General features: G+C 42.2%; 1 protein-coding gene across 2 annotated transcripts in view; it reads left to right on the top strand.

The window, feature by feature from the left end:
* ctnna2 (catenin (cadherin-associated protein), alpha 2) overlaps window positions 1–23,381 on the top strand; it is a 512,716-nt gene that overhangs the window by 483,588 nt on the left and 5,747 nt on the right. For both annotated transcript variants that reach the window (XM_050043846.1, XM_050043847.1), the window contains 2 exons: window positions 5,468–5,649; window positions 8,592–8,697. In XM_050043846.1, the coding sequence (XP_049899803.1) occupies window positions 5,468–5,649; window positions 8,592–8,697 (288 nt within the window). The remainder of the gene's footprint in view (window positions 1–5,467; window positions 5,650–8,591; window positions 8,698–23,381) is intronic.

A 23,381-nucleotide genomic window follows, 5' to 3' on the forward strand; every position in this document is an offset into this window, starting at 1 on the left:
AGAACGTAATGAGTGTTCACGCGCCCGTAATTAGCGAGACATGCACTTGTGCTCTGCGTCAAGTAAATGCACAACAACGTATCGCTTAGTGTTATCAAACTTGATTACTTTTTGTGCATTTAGTACACATTATCGTGTACAGCAAACTATACATCTGGCGCACTGACAAAGCCTCTCGCACAGTTAATTGATATCGCCTGTTTTTCCACTCATAGACACTGTTATGCCCTCAGAGACTAAACATTTACACACGCAGAAGGCAAGCACATCCATAAAAGATGTGTTTGCCGTGAACCGCTGGTGATCTGCCCAGTCGGCCTCAGCCTGTCGTGTCAGGATAAAGCTTGCTGTCCTCTCACGGTCATGCCAAGTGCACACTGGCACTTCTGTGTTTCTATTCAAACAGACAAGAGGAAGCGTAATCCATTTTCTCCATAGGAGCTGACATGAGCACATTGAGGTTTACAGTCATGATCCCCCCCAAACCCCTCCAGTGTGCGGGTATCACACGCGGGACACATGCGTAACATCTTTCTCGATCTCAATGTCTCCCTCTTGCTCAGCGTAGAAAGAAATCAAATCAAGTCCAGGGCGCTCCCAGGAGCCTTTGTTCCCAGTGCTTTTTGCCTTGTGTGGTGCTCCACTTGTCACTTCTATTATACTTATGTGTAAAGCTAACTTATTAGAGCAAACATGCATAATGAGAAGGCAGAAAAACACACAGGGGAAGGAGGCCCGTACATAGTGTCTCTTTCTATTAGAACACGCAGACGCAAATTCTCCTTCTGTAACACACACACACACACACACACCGCGGATAATGCACAGCGCTCTAAACACAACACACACACACATACGCACCCAACATCTCTTAACACAGTGATTGGATAACACTGTTGATAGGTCATCCATAAAATTGAACTCTGAGTGTCTGGGCAGTTTATTTCAAATGAAACAAATTAAAGTCATTTCAAGACGCCGCGCTCGGTGAAGAAACCCGGAAAGCGCTCTAATCCCTGCAGACGTAGCCGAGTCGCAGAGTGTATTGGCACAGCACTCCCTCGGCCGGATTTGCCACTATGTTAAGCTCCCAAGGCCCGCTCCTTGTTGTTATCAGTAAAGTAGGGGAAGGGATTTGGGGATAAGTGAATTCTAGAGAGCAGAGGAGGAGAGAGAGAAAGAGAGGGGGGGCGGGGGGGCTTCACCAAGTGCCTTCCTGCTCCCCTGACGTCCCAATTGGCTCATGTGTTTACCCCTGTGCTGCAGCTTTCCTTTGTGTTCAGAAGCCCCTCTCTCCGTCTCTCTTTCTCTTCCTCCCCGACGCTCTCTCTCTTTTGTCACACCATTTTCAGAGTAAATTTGAATACCAACCAAATCCCTCACTCTCTCTCCCCAACCTCCCTTGATCCCTAATTTTAGAAAAGGAATTTCCAATCCAAATTGTTGAGTTTCAAGAGACTTTTTGCTCCCTTTAACTGTTTGAGGAAGCAGTTCATCTTGGTTTAGTGTGGCTTTTATGTGCAGGAGACGGAGGGAAAACATTGTGATTGCACCTACAGAGATAGCCAAACTGAGAACTACTCCGCGATTCTCAATTTGCATTCTCTATCTGACTCGTTACAATGGCATTTAGCGAAGCTATAACTGTACTTCTCCTCAACGGTGTAACCACCATTTTGACACCAGGGGCATACTGCTCGGTGTAATTATAGAAACAAGTGAATAATTGATGCCTCAACAGTTGGGTGCAGGAAAGAAATGAGCGGCAGAGATATGCAAACGACCGCCCTTGAGTCCGGAGGTCAGAGAGATGTGCCTGGTGGCAAAGTGCACTCACCTGTGTCGCTATTGATTAGGCAGCAATTACTGTACAGCTTTGCCTACATTATGTTTTTGGCTACATTGAACATGAGTGTCTAATCAGCAAAGCATACCCCAGGGAGCTGCTGGCTACGCAGAACCACAAGCTGAGAACACAAGCACCCTTAAAGTGTCTGGACTAAAATTGTCTTTTGTGGTCCTCATATTTATTTTTATACATTTTTGCACTGTTATTTAAACTGATTTGAATAAAAAAAGGCTATAGTTGAGATGAACAGCATAAATTTAAAAAGTAATGTGTTATATGAGATAAACTCAAAGAAGCAGTAGGATTACCTCTTAAAATGGTTATTAAAAAAAGCCCAGTCGTGCTAATTAACTCAGCCAAAAATGCATACCTAATACCAAAACACCGCCATGTTACCCTTACTCCTCAGTTTTGTGTTTTCACATCTATGGTTAGGGTGTGCCGATTCTTGTTGGGAACAGAGAGGTAGGGTGAAGGGTAAGGGCTACATGGCCCTTAAAATAGAGGTTTCTAAGACACTTCAGACAGAGAATTCATCGACAAGATGGCTGCACAAGCAACAAAACAAACCCACAATTGTGTTTTCTTCATTAGTAAGGACTCAGATATTACAATAACCATCTGATTATCTTAGATTAAAGGGGGGCACCACCTAAATTTAGAATTCTAAAATATTACCTCCATGGTATAGGAAAGTCCGATCAGTATTTGGTAACATGAGCCACTCTCCCTTAAAGCCAGAAACCAGAGAAATAAACCTCAAACTTGTGATGTGATAGCGAATAAAGTCTTGAGCTGCTCTACAGACAATGAATGGGAGCCTGATTTAGAGGACCAACAGAATTTTTTTTCCCTTTTAGATACCCAAATTAGCTTTTTTCTATTGTAGTGTTCTCAGCTCTGAAACAGAAAATGTAGCCATATACTCAGAGCATTTCCCTGGGTGCTCTTAGCGTCATCTCGAACAGTGGTTCCCAATCGGTGGGTCGCGGTGCAAAAGCAGGCCGTGGCTCCATTCTGAAGTGACCGCAAGTGACTCATGAATGTGTCAGATTTTATAAAAAACACACTTTATTTTGATATACAGTGAATTTCTGGCACAGAGCTTACATTTTGAAGTGCCATTCCCTGCCGTAGAATGACTGAATAATGGACAGCCACTTGACAGAGACGGCAAACTAGCTCGACAACATGGCCAAACGCAAGCATGTGTGGACCTTGAACAAATGACTAAAGAGGGATCTGGACCCTGTGGCTGCACCAGTTAGGAAGAACTGATCTAAAACGTCTTTCACCATTCATTGTCTGTGGAGCAGCTTCAGACTTTATGCTGCATGATGTCACAATGTTTAAGCACTCTAGCCTTTGCATTTGGGAGAGTTGGTCATTTTTACTTATACTTTTGGATTGTCTTTGACAATTACAATAACATGTATGAATTTTGAAAATGGGTGAAGTTCCCCTTTAATTTTGTTTAAATATATTATGGTGCTTTTCTTTATTGCAAATATAACAAAAACTTGCCAGTATGCTCATGTCTTGGTCTCTAGCTAGCTACTGTTACATTGCTACTGCTGATTGATGCCTGACAGTCCAGCATTTTGACATATTCCTACATCAATTTGATGCCATATGACGCCCAAAATTTAACTACAGTCCAGCAGTGAAGTTGCTGCACTTGTTACCTCTCTTCTAGTATCAGTGCAGACTGGCAGGGTAGGAGCACAGGTTGATTACGTTAGCCTACAGAACACTGCTAGTGGCATAGTCCTGACAACCACAAAAGGATGCCATAGCCCACACGAGAGAATTCAACACAGCAGAAGATGACATATTTGCATTGTCTAACAACATTCGTCACATTTGTTTTTGTAAATATCAATGGTGTCTCAGGGTCTTTAAGGGTTTTACAGGGGAATATTTCAACCACTACCCCTTGTAACTCTGTTCCCAGGGGCAGGGTGGCACTCAAAAACAAGCAGCAGGGGTAAAAATGGGCTTGGGCCTTGATTCAGGGATCTGTCTAATAAGTAAATGAACCTCTGGAGTTATATTTGGCGTGTAGACGGGCAGACTTACAGTAGCTGTTTTGTCAGAGATTGAATAAATGTTGGTGCTGGGGCCCCAGAGCCACTGCCTGCTGTGTGCGACCCATAATTCATAGCAACACCTGCAAAGTGAGTACGAGTTTGCCCCGCTGGAATCAGCGGTCTGTTTTAAATTGTTTATTCCTCATTGTGCAGTCTCAATACATATTAACTTTGTATTTGTTTTAAATGTGAGCAGTGTTTTCACCCCACACGTGGTTTAATGGGATTTGCTGCCTCGCTGTTGTTTGTGTGTCTTGGCACCAGCAGCAGAGGAAATCTACACTGGGCTTGAGGGGGCTGGTTTTGCTTGTTTGTTTATGCTGTTCGAGTTCTCTGTTTTTTTTCTCAAGCTAACCGCCATCAAAGCTTTGCACCACTCTGCTCACACAGTGATCAGTAGGCCAAAGCTCATGGACACATCTGTTGGCCTCTGATGAGAAAGTTGCACCACCACGCTTCTCTATTTCCATCTGTAATTTCAGTTTTTTTTTCTCTCTCTCTCTTTCTTTCATTGTGCCCCCCCCACCACCCCATCTGTTTGGGCTTATTTTGTTTTCGAAGAATTTCAGAAGGACAACTCATCTATATTTTTTGATCTCAATTCCCTCCTGACACATCTCGCAGGGGACGTGAACAAAGTGACGCACTTTCTCACTGAGCTCACCCCGCACCCCCACACACCAGCTTTGCTGCGAGAGAGGGAATAAGGAAGTGGGAAAAAAAGAGGACAAGGGCGATTATTTCATTAAGAGAATACCAATTCTTGGAGGACAGTCAATAATAGATGAGGTTAAAAAACAATGGTGACTTTCCTTTTTTTTACTGTACTCGTTTTCTCCCTCTGCCTCTCGAGTCAATAGAATCGACCTAATGGAAACCAGGTTACTCTTCCTTCCATCTCACCTCCCTGACATAATGTTGAACAAATGCATTATTCATTCTCTGGTCTAAGAAGCGAGGTAATTATACATTTATCTCCCAAATAATACCGGGTCCTTACTGCGCCTGTGACCTTGCCACAAGATTTATGCCATTTTGGACCTGCCCCCAAAGGCCGCTGAGTTAAAAATGAAGGCAAAAATGGATTTGCTCTTTATGGATATAAGATGTCAAGGGGTTTGAAAAGGTCCAGTCATTAAATGTAAAGTTTAGAACTTTATTTTGAAGCGTTTCAGAAGGGCAGGGATAGTCAGACTCCAAACTTGGTGTTTAAGTTTTGTAGGGCGGATTAAAAAGTAGACCGGACGGAAAAAATAGAACAAATGGTGCTACAGTTCTCCCCTTTATGTTCCTCCCTTTATTCTCCTTCTCCTTAACTAATCCTTCCTCTTATTCGCTCCTCTCCTCATTTCCCTATCGTTTTCTCCTCCCTAACCTTATCTCCCTCCTTTACCTAAATTCTTCTCCTCTGTCATTTCCCTCACTCTGAGCAATCCATCCAATTTATTCCGCTCAAATTTACTCCCTAACAACCTCTTCCTCCTCCTCTAATACTTTTGTTTCTTCCATGTTCCCCTGTGGCTCGCAGGCTATCATGGCGCAGCTTCCCCAGGAGGAGAAGGCTAAGATTGCCGAGCAGGTGGAAAGCTTCAGACAGGAGAAGTGCAAGCTAGATGCTGAAGTGGCCAAGTGGGATGACAACGGCAATGACATCATCGTGCTGGCCAAGCAGATGTGTATGATCATGATGGAGATGACAGACTTCACCAGGTAAAAATGACACTTTAAGGCAGCAGAAACACAACTCTGATGTATTATTACACTTTAAAGGAGCAGTGTGTCGCATTGTGTGACATCTAGCAACTACAACGAGCTGTAACTTCTCCCATGTGCCAAGCCTGAGTTCCTGTTAAGTATTTCTTCAGCGTCTATTGTTCAGGAGGTTTTTACTGACAGCCAAATTATCCACAGAGGTTACTTCCTCTCAACAACAAACAGACACTGTGATTAAAACAAGTAAAAACACTGAATAAAGCAATTCCACTTAAAAAAAATCACAGTTTTTCCTAAGCTGTTCGGCTAATCCCTGAGGGGCTGTTTAACCACAGTGGCCGACACATATATACAAATGGCCCTGTCTAGAGCCAGTGTTTGGTTTGTCCAGTCTAGGCCACGATAGAAACATGGTGGTGCAACATGGGGGACTCCGTGGAGGAGGACACACTCCCTATATAAATATAAACGGCTTATTCCAAGGTGATGAAAGCACAATGATTCTTACTTCCATATAATCACACACTAAAGAGAACGTTCTTTTTACTTTATGTTCAATTTCTGCTAATACATATTCCTAATTCCATACACTGGACCTTTAAGTTTATACAGTTAACTTGTGACAAAATGTTGCCTAAACATCCGGCATGTACACAAACTCCAGAAGGAAATCTGTCTCTTTAGTTGCTAAATGTACCGCTATAATCCGGGCCTGGGGCCATAAGAGGTCTTAAATGGGCTCAGCCCCCTCAGTTGTATATCTGCCCCCTCTGTTTAAGCTTTATGTATCTTTGGAAAACAGTTAAAACAACATTATTGGCAGAGAAACATGTGCCTATTGCTTAACTGTAGTGCGGCAGTAGTCCTGAAATGGTGCAGAGGAGATCGATACACAGACAAACAGACAGAACATGTCACTCAGTTTGGTTTCTTAGCCTGCTTGCTCTCCATGGTTGTAAATAGAATTTTTGGCCCTTATTCTGTTTCCCGCTATTGTAGAAATCCACAGACATAAGGGAAACAACGGGGAAGTGAAGGGAGAGTCAGTGACAGAGAGAAAGCTGGAAGCAGCAAATAGCTGTTTCTGTGTGCTTTCTGCTCCTAATTTTGACAGAGAATCATTCATAAATGTAAAAAAATATTTAGGGCTCCGCTAATGCTAAGTTGTTATGTGAGTGCTCTGATTAATAAATGTATTATTTGACTCTGAAACAGTAGCTTATGTTATTGTTATTTAGCCTTTCCTGGGCTATTACATGCTTAAATTAATGCATTTTAGTCATTCATTCATTCCTGTTACAAGCCGCATGGGGGGCTGGAGCCTATTCCTTCTGACATTGGGTGAGAGGCAGAGTACATCCTGGACAGGTCGCCAGACTATCACAGGGCTGACACATAGAGACAGACAACCATTCACACTCACATTCACACCTACGGACAATTTTGAGTCACCAGTAAACCTGCATGTCTTGGACTGTGGGAGGAAGCTGGAGTACCTGGAGAAAACCCACGCTGACACAGGGAGAACATGCACAGATGGGCACCCCCAGCCTGGGTTTGAACCAGGGGCCCTCTTGCTGTGAGGCAACAATGCTAACCACTGCACCACCATTTTGATTAGTAACTGTAATTTAATTACATTTTTTAAATCTCACTGTAACAGTAACCACCGTGCCACCATAATGCATTATATTTTATGAAGAAAAAAAAAATGGCCCCTTGCACTTTTGAACACCCCCCTCAGTCACTTCATCCTGGCACCTGGCCCGCTACGATCACCAGCTAGTTGCTAGCTATGTTTTCCTGCAGTTTGGTGCTGGGTCAGCAGGGTACAGAAGGTATCAGGGTCTTAACTGCAGACAGCTGCCTGCTGTATCTGAAAGCAGAATTATGAGTAAAGTTGCTCCATAAAACCAAAACAACTAGCTGGTGAGACATGTCAGGTGATAATCCTCTGTGGGATCATCACTATAAACAACCGCTTTCACACACAGGTAGTGTTTTTATCCACTGTTGATATAAAAACATTGGAGCAGCAGGTAAATAAAGTGACAGCAAGTGGGATAGCTGAGAAACAATCTTGCCTTTGCCTGAAAGCTGCAAACTGTTTTGTAAAAGGCAGAGTGACCCAGACAACCTTTATTCTGCTCAGGCGACGTAGCGACGCTGCGATTCAAAGATATACTGTTATAGATAATCTGTTTGCATTTAGAGTCTTGTCGCTTATGTTTACTAAAAGCCAACAGCTTTCCTCTCAATCTCCCCCATCTGGGCTCAACATATCAGGGAAATCCCTAATGCCTAACTGATGGTTATCGGCCTCGTGTATGGATTTGTGAACCACTCCATAATTATATTCCATGGAACAAACCAAAAAGAGAAAAAGAGAAATCAGAGCCACGAGTCATTAGTCATGAGTGATTATGGCTGTGGTGCTGTGACTGCACCATTATTACTTGGCATTGACCCCAGTTGCTCAGATTGGCATGAACAAACTGAGTGGAAATTTCAGCTTAGCACAGACTAAAACACACTTATTTAGCCACAATAACTTTCCCTGTGCTGGCAAATCAAGAAAACAAAACACAGAACAAAGGCTCAGTGGTTGGCCATTATTTCCCTATCCTGTTCTATTTTCTACTGTAAGCGCTCTGAAAAATCTCCTGTTTTGTTGTTAAAAACAAATCTGTTGTCTTTTTGTTTTGATGATGACACATCATTAGGGACAAAGGTACACTACATCCATTATCTGGGAAATCTTGTATTGTTGGTTGATTGTAATGTCTCACATTGCTCCTGCCAGCCGCAGCAAATTAGCCGCTGCTGTACGAGCTCAGGGGTGAGCTCAGTCTTGAAAGGGAAGCTCTGCATGTCCTCTGCCTCTGCAACTCCACCCACATTCCCTTTTCCCTTCTTTCTCTCTCCTTGAATTTTCCCAGAGGCAAAGGCCCCCTGAAGAACTCCTCAGATGTGATCAACGCGGCTAAGAAGATTGCAGAGGCTGGCTCCAGGATGGACAAATTGGCCCGCGCTGTTGCAGATCAGGTAGCTCTGCGTCTGTGTCTGTCACTGTCATTTCTGTCATTATACTTCCCATCATTCTGAAACTGTCTCTCACTGTGTGATAGTGGCTGGCGGCGATGCAAAGTTTTAGATGGAGTAAGTGGGCATGGCCATTGGAAATCTTTAATGTGGGCACTGACAGGCCCAGCTGGAGCAGTGGGCTGTGTTGCTGCATGACTCTGTCTCCCAGTGGGGCCAACACTGAGAGAGCAAGACAGCAGAACCAAGTTGTGTCTCTAATATAATTAGCTCCCAACCGAGGTGTTGCATTCATTATCAGATGAGTACCTCTCTAAAACACGCTGACAGACCATTTTCAATATCTAATCAATCAGTGCTGTGCCGAGGGAAGACGGGAGTGAAAAGAAATAGGTGTGTACGCCGTGTATGTGTGCATACAGCAAATGAAGTGGGAGGTATTTCAGAATGCAGCACTCCAGGTAATGCATAATGTTCTTCTTCATTTCATCTGTCTCTAATAAGCAGTGAGAATAAACTTAGGCACAAGACTCACTGATTTATTAAGGCAGCCTGTTGTCATTGTAATTGCAACTGCTGTTAGCTAGCAAACCCTTGGAATAATTATTGTTGGTTTCAGTATCACACGCTGGGCCTCCTTCCAGTGCTGCTTAGCTGAAGAAATGTTGGAGCTCACATCAAAATTCAGAATCGCAATCACATCTTTTTCTGAAGTCCTCAGACTCGCATGAGGCCTGCACACATGATCGCCAGCAAGGCTGCTGTACCTTTAGTTTCATGAGCCAAATTTCAAACAACTCGCCATATTTAGTGTTTTAAAATGCAGTGGAAATCTTTTCTGTTATGTAAATGAGTATGGATACCCATGCAATATTGATATCTGGAAAGCACTTGATGAGTCATACCTCTGTAAAGGCTGCACAGTCCCCTTTTTTGGCCACTTTTGGGCAGTTCACCAAGCTCTAAACACAACATTGACATATAACACCACCTTATAAAGCCATTGTTTGATATAGCAAACAATGGCTTATTTACACATCCAGCAGATACAGAGCAATGTAAGTCCAATATTCACTCTCCTTTCAGCTGTGTTTGGCCGCCAACTCCTGAGAAAAGAGAAAACTCTGTGACTTTGTCTGTCTGTGGTTTGGTGCCGGTCAGGCAGCGTACACTTGGTTAATCAGAGCCAGTGCAATGACAGCCGTGAGACTGAATGAAAACAGTATAGTTGCAGGCCATAAAACCAAAACCATTAACGAAAGTTGCTAAAGTCATAGAGTGAATGAAAATAATGGGTGTAGCTACTATGATGTCACTCATTGGTTTGTTGACTCTCGTTTTGCAGCCTCGAGTTTGGCATTTTGGTCGTCGCCATCTTGTTTTTTGGAGTCAGAAGTACAATATTTGGGCAAGAGGGTGTAACTGTAGAGAAGTAAGGGATGAATCTAAGCCCCTTTTTCACTGCCTGTTGAAGGTGCAGATGTCGTGCCATTGTTCTGCCTTGACATTCTTTGTAAAAGGTACAACTGTGGAAGAAGGGGATGGTCTTAAGGTAGTAAAAGTGCCTAATTTACATCTGTGTAAAAGGAACAGCCGGCCAGATGGGACCTTGGACTTGGTCGGTGTGAAGTTTTGACAGTGTTATATGTGCACGACCCACTGTGCGGAAATTTAAAAAGCAGCTGAAAGCAGTTAGCAGCTAACTCAAAGTTGCAGGTTGTATAAATAAAACCATTAATGCAAGATGCTTAATTCATTAACCGTATAAAAATAATGGACGTAGTTACCGTGACCCATTGGTTTGTCGACTTCCATTTTGAAGCACAAGTTTGGCATTTTGTTTGTCGCCATCTTGGTTTTTTTGGAGCCAGAAGAGACCTTATTTGGACGAGACGGTGGATCTGACTTATAGACTGTGGTGAGGCCTGTCAGTCAAGCAGCCCCGCCCTTAATTATGCATAACTTTAAGCCTTAATAAAATCTGAACGGGTGAGTGATATAAAAAAATAACCTCCTGTCTAGTTGTTATCAATGTTAAAATAAGCTATAGAGACCAAAACTGTTTTTTGGACCAGGCTGTAAACATGTTTTTTTCAGCTGTTAAATTTGGCATTTTAACTTGGTGATCTACGGGGTTTGACTGGCTTTTGGAGCCAGCCTCAAGTGGACATTCGAGGAACTGCAGTTTTTTGGCACTTCATTTTTCAGCCTCGAATGTTGGCTGAAATCCTCCACAGAGCTGAAGAGAATTGCAGAGTTGGGTTATTCTATAACTATTCAGAAATTTCCGGGACAAAAAACAATATATAGACTCACACAGAAGTAATCCTTCTCAATCATCATTTATGACCCACTAGTGTGCGGTGATGTATTTGTCTCATTTTCTTCTTATTACTGTGTTCGTAATGTTTATGAGCGTGTACCCCCACAGCGCTCAGGGGAGGTTGGCGCTTTGTAAAGCCCTAGCGACTAGGTGCAAGGCTGTAAGCAGCAGGCGTTCAAGAGGCACAGCGTGGAAGAAATGCAAATATGGCGAGGCAAAACAGCAAATGAGAGCAACTCTGGGGTTGACTTTCACTTTCCCTTTCTCTGACGTGTGTTAAAATACAATAACCGACAATCCTGCATAGTTTACCTTTAACGCAAGAAACAGAAAATTTTAATTTTCATCTGGATCCAAATTGCTCAAAATTCAGGTGCATTGGCCAGGAAGTTTTTCATTCAGTGTGAAAAATGTGTGAATTTGGACAAAGACCAGGTTCTACATCAGAAAAATGAACACTTATTCCTTTTGAGATGTCTTGCTTACTGAAAAAGACGTTGAAGAAAACTGAAAATAAATAAATAACCTGCTTTGCAGTCAGAATAACCCTTAACACAGCATAGAAAAAAGTAAACTTTCAAAGCCTTCATGACTATTTCCTGTGAAGGTATTTCATACTTTAATTTAATACTGAACTTTTTTAATATAATTTCACATTCATTCAGGAGGCGTGATCCTATCCAGGGTGGTGAATGTTCATAATCAAAGGATCATGCAGAGGTTATATTCAGCACATACAGAAGCTCAGGGTGCAGTATACTAGTATAAAATATGAATATTTCCTACACCCTGTTCCTTCTTGTGACAGTTAGCGGCTTCACAACAATGTATGGGCAAGCCTTCTGCTGTTTGCACGGTGCAGATCGCCTGTCAGTTTGAGCGGCCGTAGAATCTGCTAAGCTTTCAACTGACCAGAAGGCATCTTTAGTCAAAGCTGGCACTGTTCTCCTCATGTGACACCGTCCTGCTCTCCGGAGCATATTGCACTACAGAACAAAGTTTCAGGCCATGAATGCATAAGTCTGTCTGTCATGCGGTAATTACCACAAACAGAGAGAGGAGAAGCAACAGTTTTAATCTGTATGTGCCTTGTTGATAAACATTTATGCATGTTTCCATGTGTGAGAACATTTGTCTCAAGGAAGCAGGTCTCAGTGTGCGTCACGGCTTGTGTACGTCGGTTAGAGCTGGGATCTGGGACTGAGATGACAAAGTAAGCATGAACTTGCGTTTGTGTGCTTATGTATTCATTTCTTGGCTTGTGGGCTGCCGAGTGATGATCAGTGTTTAACAGGGTTTAGGTGGGAGTGAATCTGTCACATGGCAAATCACTGGCAGAGTCTGTGTCTGAATCAACAGTTGCTGTAATGAAAAGAGCAGGTGGCTTGCCATTTTTAATTCTCACTTAAATGGTTTCTAGACCAGTGTTTACTGAATATTCAAAGCCTTCTGTTACACTTCCAGAGACATCAGAGCTATGTTCAGGAAATAAAGAGAGGCTTGAGGACATTTTCATTTCCAACATGTATTTAGTATAAAAGTGTTTTCATGTGAGGCTTTCGGGGCATCTGCTTGCCATGCCAGTCAGTGCATGGAATGAGTTATTAAAAGTTAAAAAAGCAAAAGTTTGCTTTTATGAAGCATCTTAATGGAATTACACAACAGATAACATCCTTGATTATTTGTCTTTATTCCGCATGAGGAAAACAAGTATTTTGCATTCACACATCATGGTAGGTAACCTGTGTTTGCTGAGAGCACTGTGGCTTGACGGTAAGAATAAAGGCTGCTCTGCTGCTTTCAGACAGGTCCCTTAAGTAGCAAACCTTGTCGCCATGACTCCACATCAGCCCTATTGATGAACACGTGTGAAGCAGAAGGCAATTCTGCGTGGAACGGTGGAAGGACGGCAAGCTCTTTCATAGTCATTTAAGCACAGCACTTGACGTAGAAAAACCCCTCGAGGCAACTCACCCCATTTCACTCCAGCAATGCCTTTTTTTCTACTCTATTTCTCCCACTCCATTTTCCTTACTCTGCTTCATTCTTTAAGTATGCCTCCTACAGACACAAGCTAGCTGCCGTAGGGAAGGGGGGAGCTGTACAAACATTATGCGCTCCTGTTCTAAGACATGCATCGATCATTAAGTGCTATGAACAGCAATGACTCGTGACTCTATGTATCACTGTGCCTGAGACAGGCAGCTTCTGAATGCAATACCATCTAGCTTTACATTTGACTGTGCAGGCGGGGTTAATGTCTGTACAATCATGTTGTTATGTGAAGGTATTGTAGAGTACAGAGTATTTTTACATTACGTTCTTCAAACAGGAGTCAGTACAGTAATTCTTAAGAAGGTAAGAGTTCAGCTACTGTATATCAACTAGTATGTCTAGAATGCCATTATGAGTATATTAAACAGCTGTATTTGTTGTTATGCAGCGACAGAGGGAGTCAGCTGATGTAACATTTCTATACAGAGAAGGAATGTCTGTGTAGGGAGGTTGGCTAAGGTGGGGGATGGGTCAAACACAGGACTTTCACCCAGAAGACTGGCGTTTGTGTCCCTTTTGAAACCAAAAGGCAACACTGACTTATTTTGAAGTCTCCCTCCACTCAAAAATATGTTTTTCCTCTGTTTATGTCCCCTAAAATGTGTGACCTTGACTGTACTGACATGTATCTATGCAAAGTTTATCACTGAACAGGTGTTTTCGCATTCCTCTACTGAAGGAAAATATGAGATGTAAACATCTGCCGGGCAAGCTAGCTGAGGTACGTCACTAAAACCAAAGCCAATCGCTGTCTAACATGGGAAACACTTTAGGAAGGGGGAACGGACTTAAACACCATACTGGCAAAGACACCTAAAACCTTCAGCACAGAGCAGACTTGTCAGAGAGCGAGAGTTTGCATTGGCACAGTCAAAGTTTTTTACAGCAAACATGGTAGAGGGAGCAGTTTTTTGATGTAAACCTGATCCTGGAGCTTCCCAAAACCACATCATAGCAAATATAGTATGTTTCATAACCATTAACACTGCGTCAGCCAACCGGTTCTCAGGCCACTGCCAGTTAGCATACAAGCTAATAAGCTAACAAACAACCTAAATAAAAGATGCTAACCACACTTAGCATTCTGATATGTATGCTATTTGCCATTTTTGGTACAAACAGACTCCCCATCTGTGTCTAGGTCTGACTGAGGCTCAGACATGTATGGCTTAATCTCTATTAAGTTTCCTCTGACGCTAATGTTAGCCATCTTCATGTGCACTACTCTTTAACTGGTCAGCCTAGCAAAAGCAGCGCTGGAGTAAACAGAAACTTACTGCGAGCAAATTTCTCACTGAGGGAGAAAGAGTAGATCTGCTTCAAGACCCTTTTCAGAGTTTTTTAAACTATGATGTGGGAAAACCAAGTTAAACAAAATGTTAGTATTAGTTTAAGTATTTCTACATATTTTAAATGATGTCTGAAGAGGGAACTTCAGTAGGCCTATGCGATTTAAGTGACTAGTGCCACGACGAACACCATGTAACATACTTATTTTAAGCCAAACCGGGATGTTTTCTCTGAACCCAACCACCACGTTTGGTGCACTAGTCAGTATTTACAGCAGCAGGGTGGTGAATGTGAGGTTGACTCAAAATAAACCACAGCAACAGTTTTTACTGTACTAGAGGAACATGTGGCCCAGTCTAACTGTAGCTTACTGATGTGTTTTTAGTGGCTCTTTGACAAAGTCAGTAAGTCAGTGGTGGAGTAAGTTATATCAGGACATGGCCACACAGATAAACTTGTTAGTGAGATCAGTTCATTGTTGGTTTTGTTCTTTTAATATGATTTGTCGACAGTAAGAAACATAGTTTGTTTTGTAATGCTGTAATTGCTTTCCCTGGTTTATTTACTCGTCCTTACCTTCAAGAATACTTTCCTTTTGCATTGCATTCATGTGAACTCTCAGTTCGAGCGTTGAGAAGTGTTGACAGGCTTAAATAACTTAGAAGTGTCAAGTTATTTTTTCTAAATGCTGCTAAACACATGCAAGTTTGACACTAAGTATTCAGACTCACAGGTTTCACTTTAGTCGTCTCAGCGGAAGGTTCTGTCGCATCGAGTACTGAACAACAAGAGCAGAGCTCCTGTCGCCTCCACCAACAGCAGTGAAACCAAGTGTGACTGATGTGTAATTAAAAGGCTTCTCCGTAAAAAAAAACAAAAACTACAGTTTAACGGGAGCTGACTAGAGAGGAGTCATTACTAACCATCTTCAAAAATTAATGCTGTAGCTGAGTGAAAATCTTGTATCTCTGAATTGTTTCAGGAAGGAAGAAAAACTGACCAAAACGCATATTTCAGTTCGTTATGGGATGAAGATTTTTTTCTGCTTTAAATCTATTATCATTTCTTAAATGTCACTGTCTCACCTAATCATGTCTTTAAATTAAAAAAATATTATGAGCATTTCTAAATGCACAAAGGAACTGTGGGACATTCACAGTCTCAGTAATGTAAACATTTTTGGAAGTACAGCTCCCATAATGCTTCAGGGGATGTTGATATAGATTCAGTGGGTAACGCATAACATGCAACTTGATCCCCATAGCACATAATATATTTCAATACAATTTGCCAATTGCCATCATTAATAGTACGTAATATGATGATCAGGAGAACTCTGGAGTTCTAAGTTTTTAGTTTCTAAGTGGATTTATTGGATGTTAAATCGCGATAAGAGTAAATGCCGGGGATAATTGGAAAATGCTAGTCACTCTGAGCTAAAAAAAAATATGTTTATTATCTGTGTTCAGTTTTGAGTTATGACTCTGAAGCCCCTCTTCCACTGGATAAAAAACCTAATAACATCTGGCTTTTGTCTTTGCGCTGCACTGAGTCAATATGTCGCTACAGCAGGGGTGTCAAATATACGGTCCGTGGGCCAGAACCGGCCCGCCAAAGGGTGAAATCCAGCCCACTACATGACTAGACTAAGAGGTGCCAGGCTTCAGGAGCAAGGAAAAAAATGACTTGCCTACATGTAAATTTCTGCTTCAGAGGCTCTGATATATCTATGAATACTTACTGTGACCATGTTGAAAGATATTGAACATTGTGCAAAATATTGTCAATCAGCAGCTTCAGTTCAAAAGAATCTGTTTCAGGAAATGTGTGGATAAATGCACATGTAATGACAATGAGTCTGACTGAATGTGGAAAAACTGAGACATACTATTGAAATTGCACTTATTTTTCTTAAGACATATCAGGCTGTTCATCTGTTTTGTGAAAGGATGAATGTCTTAAGAACGTATTTGCAATTCTTTACACAAAAAAAGGAAGATATTGGAGCTGATGGTGCTTATAGGTTCTTGTGCAATGGTTTTATTGGACCGACCCATCTGAGATCAAATTGGGCTGTATGTGGCCCATGGATTAAAAAGAGTTTGACACCCCTGTGCTACAGAGTTTGAAAGAGAGACTGAATAAGTAAGAGATATTGAAAAAGTTACCAGCAGAATATTTTCACTGGGCTCGATGCTGCTTTCCACTGTCAACTAAGATCTACTGGCAATGGGAAAGGAGTCTCTCACCTACTTTTAGTAGGTATTACCACTGTTAAAAAATCTGATATATGCCCTAATTTTGGTGGGAGAACGGTATGAAAGGGAATACAATCTTTAACGCCAATCGTGGCAAATTAAGGTACTGTAAAACCTTCAGCCAAGGGCGTAGAACCACCACATATGCACCATTGTGTGCCTTCTCTGCATCGATTTATGATGTAAATGTCTTTAATTTAGTCCAAATAAAGGTCCTCTGCTATTTTCCTGTTTTGACTGGGGGGTTGGGATGAATGCAGATGTTCAAACATTGAGGTGGACATCTCCACTTTGTCCCCCCCAGCCCCACCCCACCCCGAAATCCATTCCTTGAGCTGTGTGTCAAAGCCTCTGCAGCAGCTCCAGCTGTTGGCCAAACACCTAACTACTGACTGTTGTTTTCAGAACACCAACGTGCATCTGTCCCATTCACCTCACACAGTATCCTCGCCTCACCTCCCCCCCTACGCCTTCCTAAGTAAACAGTTCGGAGCCACTGAGTTCAAGGTCACCTGTCAATAAAGGCCATCTCAAACACCTACTATGCCTATGCTATTATTTTCTGTCCATAATGCCTCAGAAAAACATAAAAGAAAATAAATATTTCATGTTCTCACACCACACACTGACTGTCCACTGATCTGTATGTTTCAACATGACAGGTTGCAGCAACAGCTTCCAATGTAATGCTAATACGGCGGGTTACAGATTCAAATAAAATCTTTTTCAAAAACAACAGGATGTTTGAGAAATTTACATGAACGAGAACACCAGGTCACTTTGGCTGTTCTGCTAGTTAATGGTAATCCATGTTCCCTCTTCTGTTGAGTATCACAACTCGCACTATGCCAGATTGTTGAATATAACAGGAGGAAGAGGGAAAACAAGAACATTAGGTAGACACTTAAATATAATAAGTGGTTTCAGTATGTGCTAGAACACAGTGGTGCTCAGTCTTTGGTGGAGATGCCAGAGTCTGGATGAGCAAATAGAAAGATTACCAGCTTTCCTGAAGTAACTGACAGATGACAGCTTACCATCAGAGGGACTGCAGTTGTCCACTCAGCTAGAAGGCATATTGTGTAACTGTGTGTAACATCCTCTATTTGAATCTGTCAGTGTGTCTCTATGTCATCCTCCTCTCCCTCAAACATCCTCTACTACTATACTATTGGATATGTAATGGAGAAGAAATAATATAGAAAAGTGCTGCGATTAAAGAGAAGACGGCCGAAGAGGTGAGGTTGAAAATAAAATAACCGCCTTACTATTTTTTACGCCTTGAATAATTTAGGGAAAGGTCAGTCTCAGCCTGCTTATAAATGCAGCATCAGTGTGAGGTGTGACTTGTGTTTTGACAGACTGCCACACTCTGATAGTGTGTTGCCCTCGTCTCAGCACTGGAGTTCACATCATCTTCCTGAATTATCCATCGGGAGCACGTTTCGTTCATTTTTGGGCCCAATTATGCGGAAAACAACGGGGAGAAAAAAAATCTCACCTGTTTCTCTGCTGGACTGAACATAAAATATTCCTGAATTGCTGAGAGCAGCACCGAGGTCAGGGGGAGTTTCAGAAAGGCCGAGTAAAGTCAGGCAGTAACCCACAGTTTCCTTGCCAGTCTGTAATGGACGCTGTTTTGCTAGGAAGGACAGAGAGAGATAAAGAGAGCTTCAATGGGCCTGGCAAAGTAATGGGCCATACAGTTTATTTACATCAACAGGGAATCTGTGGAAGAAATGGACTATTAGTCAACTGTACAATGGGGAACAATTGTGTCATGTCTGCATCAAACTTGCCTGAGGCAGCAGTGTGTGTGTGTGTGTGTGTGTGTGTGTGTGTGTGTGTGTGCGTGCGTGTGTGCCAGCAGTGTGAAGTGCAGTTAGCAGTGATGCTAGCCAGGACTGGCGGTGCAGTGATAATGCCCGGGGAGAAGCTTCCCTCTGCCTCACTGGCTGCTCTATGAGCTAGTCGCTCCATTCTGCATTCAGAGGAAGTTGGATGCTGGTGGCAGCTCGGCTCTTATTTACTGCGTTACTCAAACTACTCCTCTGATAGTGGCCATAACTATAAATGCAAATATGCCTCGAATTGCTCTTTGCGGTTATATTTGTAGGTTGTAGAAACAAACATTTCATTTCGTCTCCAAAGACTCGCCATTTGTGAGCATCAGTGAAGGGCACTTGTGGCCAATCAATAGTATTTGTCTTAGCACGAGAGGCCTTTTCTCACTGAGCACGAGAGAAGATGGGCGGCCATGAAAGCTCCAAGTCCTGGAGGGGGTATATTCATATCACAGCTCGATGTTTAACTTGCCATCCCCCTCTACCCGAGCCCACAAGACAAGGAAATGAGCTGTGCATTTCCCCACACAGTGCCGCTGAATGTCCTAGTTAGGACCGTTTAATATTAATGGCGAGAAGAAAGGTGTTGCTACAAAATGATGCTCACAGTGTTTAAGCAGCTGATGCAGTGTTCTTAACCCACTGGGAGCTTAGTGGGCCATAGCTGACTCCTGGAAGGTTTCCAGATGGAATAATAGGGGCAAACTGTGTGATAGTAGGAGACCTGAGGAGGCTGTCCTCGTATTCCCTGTTGGTCCATTTGCTGCACTGTATGATTGGTTTCATCGCAGTTGAAGTAGCACAAAGGCCAGCAGGACCAGGTCAGAACTTCTGGTTTAAAAAAAAAAAAAAGAGGGATGAGAAGAAGAAGAGAAAGGACACAGAGAAAGCTTGGCTGCTGGGGAGGCAAGTCTTTATGTGTTTTATGTGTATTATGTTCATTCATTGCTGATTGATCTGTTTTCTTCCTGGGCAACACGCTGTGACAAACTGGTTTTATGTGAAATGAATGTGTTTGACACCCTGCAGTGTATCTCAACTTGCCTTTGAAGCTCTGGCTCTCAACAAACCACTGCTAAAGCAAAAAAAAAAAAAAATGTTGAACAACATCTTCCAGGCTCAGTGCACAAAAATGTAATTAGCGACACAGAATGCTGGAACCGTACTGTTTTGGTAAGGATTGTTGTTCTTGGTTCCCCTGCTTTAAAACGCCCAGAACATCAGAGACCATGATTCCAAAAACAATCCAATTTGGTAAAGAATTCACATCTCAAACCTATTTGGGGAAAAACATACGCCATTTAGAACCAGATGGTGTTTCTGTATTAAGCAGCTCTAGATTTTGCCAGTAATGCCTGAAATAAGGCCAAGAATATTTTTTCCGCCAAATTCTTTGGCTCTGTGACAAATCCCGTGCCTTGATGGCTTCATTTTCTGTCATGATATCATTTTGCATCCTTTCTGTCAGCTAGCCGACTATTGGCCCTTTGTTCAGATGATCCAGGTTTAACCTCAGGCAGAGCAGGGACCTCCTGGATTTCCCAGCATTACAGCATTTCACAGCGTAACGTGGTGAAAATCCAAAACAGTTTGGCAGTGGTCCTCAATTTGAGAAAAAATTAACCAGTGACATGCAAACAGGAAGTGAGATGTCATGACTGTCAATAACTCCTAAATTAAGACATCCTGAAATATTAGAGACTCTGTGGCTCAGTACAAATGGATTACACGTTCGTTATCGTCTCAACCTGAATGGATTATGAAGTCGGACTTATATATTTCTTATTTTATTTCTACTTTTCTTTGATATTGTATTTGTATTTAAATTAAAAAAATAAATCATCAGGTACAAAGCCACTTGCATTAGAGACTCTTTATAACTGACAAAACAACACCATGCAAACCAGTAATAATTGAAAAAACAACCATTTGAAAAAAAATAGAATAAAAAAATAAATACGACAATTTAAACAAACAAAAAAACACACCAAAAAATGAATAAATAAATGATAGTTGTCAAAAGAAAGGACCCAAAGGTCCAAGTGTAGAAGGTCACCAGGGGTAGTTACTGTTATGCAGGGCAACATGATCAAACAACTGTACCACAACATTTCGTAGGGTTTTGGCAGTATCACGGTGCATCACGGCACCTCTTGATGTATCTAGTTTGGGTGTTGTATATTGAATTGCCCATTGAATGCATCACCGCCAGGGGCTCATGGCATGACAGTACACAGGAAGTTAACATCACTTCAGGAAATTAACAACAGTACACTGTTTCATTCGGCACATCAGCCAGCAGTAAGTTTTACTCAAAATCTGTTCTATATGGTTTAATAAATTCAATCCATCCTTTCCAACATTTTCACAAAGGGCTGTCTTGAGTCTCAGTTCAAAGGTTAATCTTTCCATAATAAAAATTTCATGCATCACATTAAACCAATCAGTTACAGTGGCTAGTTCTGGATTTAACCAATTTTTCATTATTGCTTTTTTGCAGGCAACCACAATTATTCTGAAATTGTACGCATTGGAGAGGCCAAGGAGCTGTTGTGGTGTCCTTCCCAAATATAGGACCTGAAAACTAAAATCAATCATAATATTTAACCCTTTATTTCCTTTTCTAAACTAACATTTAAACAAGTCCCATTGAGATCAACAACCTTTACTACAAGGGAGACCAGGCTAAGACAGCAGCATCAAAAGTTAAACACAAGTGACAGTAAGCAGAAGAAAACAGAAGATAAACATTAATGCGTTGAAATATTAAAATACCTGAGTACAGTGTGAGTACGAACCAATCCATTGACCATTCTACTTACTTATCTTGTAAGGGGTCGTGGGGCAGCTGGAGCCTATCCCAGCTGACATGGACGAGAGGCAGGGTACACCCTGGACAGGTCGCCAGACTATCACAGGGCTGACACATAGAGACAGACAACCATTCACACTCACATTCACACCTACGGACAATTTAGAGTCACTAATTAACCTGCATGTCTTTGGACTGTGGGAGGAAGCTGGAGTACATGGAGAGGACCCACAGTGACACAGGGAAAACATCCAAGCTCCACACACCCTTGGGGTTCAAATCCCCCATCTCAAGTTTGAACCAGGACCCTCTTGCTGTGAGGCGACAATGCTTACCACTGTACCACCTTGCTGCCCACTTCTTTGTCCACACTGAAATCCTTAAATACATGATTCTGTTAGGCCCACTTCATGTAAACAAATCAGGTAAATATTAGCTGTGTGCTCGAGTTCAGACTAGAGATGTCACCACTTAAGAGATGAATAAGTAGCTTACTTGCTGTTTTCCTACTTTCTAACATTAATGACTGAAACCACGTTTTATATTGTGATATTTAATGTAATTGACAAACGATATAACCATCACCAAGTAACATTAGCCTAGCTTGTTGTTAGCAAGGGTCAGTTAGCTCACCTGAAGCATTTAGCTCCCTGGCGATCTCTCTGCAGCCAGCTTCCACCTTGTTTAGTTTTTTTGTACTGAAAGTAGGAGGTTTTAATCACATAATTTCTCATCTAAGCTTTATGAATCAGCCGCTCCTCATCCCTTGCGAAGCTTTCAAAGCAAGCGACAGATATAAATAGAAACAGGACTCCGACAAAAGTCCAGCTTACAATGGCAGCACTGCGTCACTTGCAGTGATTCAGGACACCTCTTTTGTTGGCTTCAAATCCAAAATGTTGCCATATCGGTGCAGTTTTTGTTCTCTGCTATATCCATTTCTTAGTTCATTTTGTGCACTTGGAACAGACAATAGGAGTCAGATCTCTGTGCAAACAACATGCAAATGTATAATTCAACATAGCGTTAGTTCAGGCAGGACACGATGTCAAGCTCAGCTTACATCCCAGCTACATCAGCTGATGTCAGCCCAATCGACTGGTGGAGCAGCTGATTGATGGAAGGGAGTCAGCTGATAGATCACATGATACCCTTCTATGCAACCAGTTGGTATCTCATTCAGGGCGCCCTACTTAAACTGGTCTGGCCTGCCTACTGTTGCTGCTTCATCTGCAAGTCATTTTGCAAGCCGCCTCCACCCCAGCTCCTCCTTTTCATGCTGTGTCTGATTTATCAATGTCATTTCTGTTTGTCATTGATGCTGCTCTGTTCTGTTCCCCGCCTTAGGCTTTCTGTGTAGGCGCATGGAAGAGCAGGGAGGGTTGCTCTCTCTGCCTTAAGGTTTTCCACGCAGCTACGTGGAAGGGCGGAGAGGTGTATGCCTTCCATGTAGGCGCATGGAAGTGGCTTCCTGCATAGGCCTGAGGAAAAGCAGAGGGGCCCCAGAACAGAGCCATACCTCCAAATATAATACTGCAATTGGAAATAAATGTTTCTTTGACTAAAGTGTTCCTGACTGAAATTGGAGTTTACCCACAATGTCTTTATAATTCATTTAATTATATTCTTTCATATATTTGACCCAGTGATGATCTATATTATCACTATTACAGTCCATTTAAATAACTCTTTGGCTGTGTCCACAGTCCCTCATAATTAACTCATCACAGTATTTAGCTAGTGCACTACACTTACCTTCCACTATATTATTTGAGTCCCTGTGAGTGAATTCTGAATGTGAAATGTACGCTGCTGATGAGTCAAAAGTGTGATGAGTCAAATTATTGAGCGTCCACTACAGAGGAAGGAATGAAAGAGCAAACAAAGGAATGATTTCTGATCCAGGACATGACAGTATGTAACACGTTTGGCAGCAGTGACCTGTAAATAGGACATGGAGGATAATCCCCTAATGTCATACAAATGGTATGGATTATATGTCCAGATGTGTGTCAGAGGACATTAAGATGTGCTCCAAGCTGTCACCATGAGGACAATCATTGTACTGCAGCAACTGCACAGTAGCCTTAATCTTGCGGATTTTA

The sequence above is a fragment of the Epinephelus moara genome, chromosome 5 (genome assembly GCF_006386435.1).
Source record: "Epinephelus moara isolate mb chromosome 5, YSFRI_EMoa_1.0, whole genome shotgun sequence".
Lineage (NCBI taxonomy): Eukaryota > Metazoa > Chordata > Actinopteri > Perciformes > Serranidae > Epinephelus > Epinephelus moara.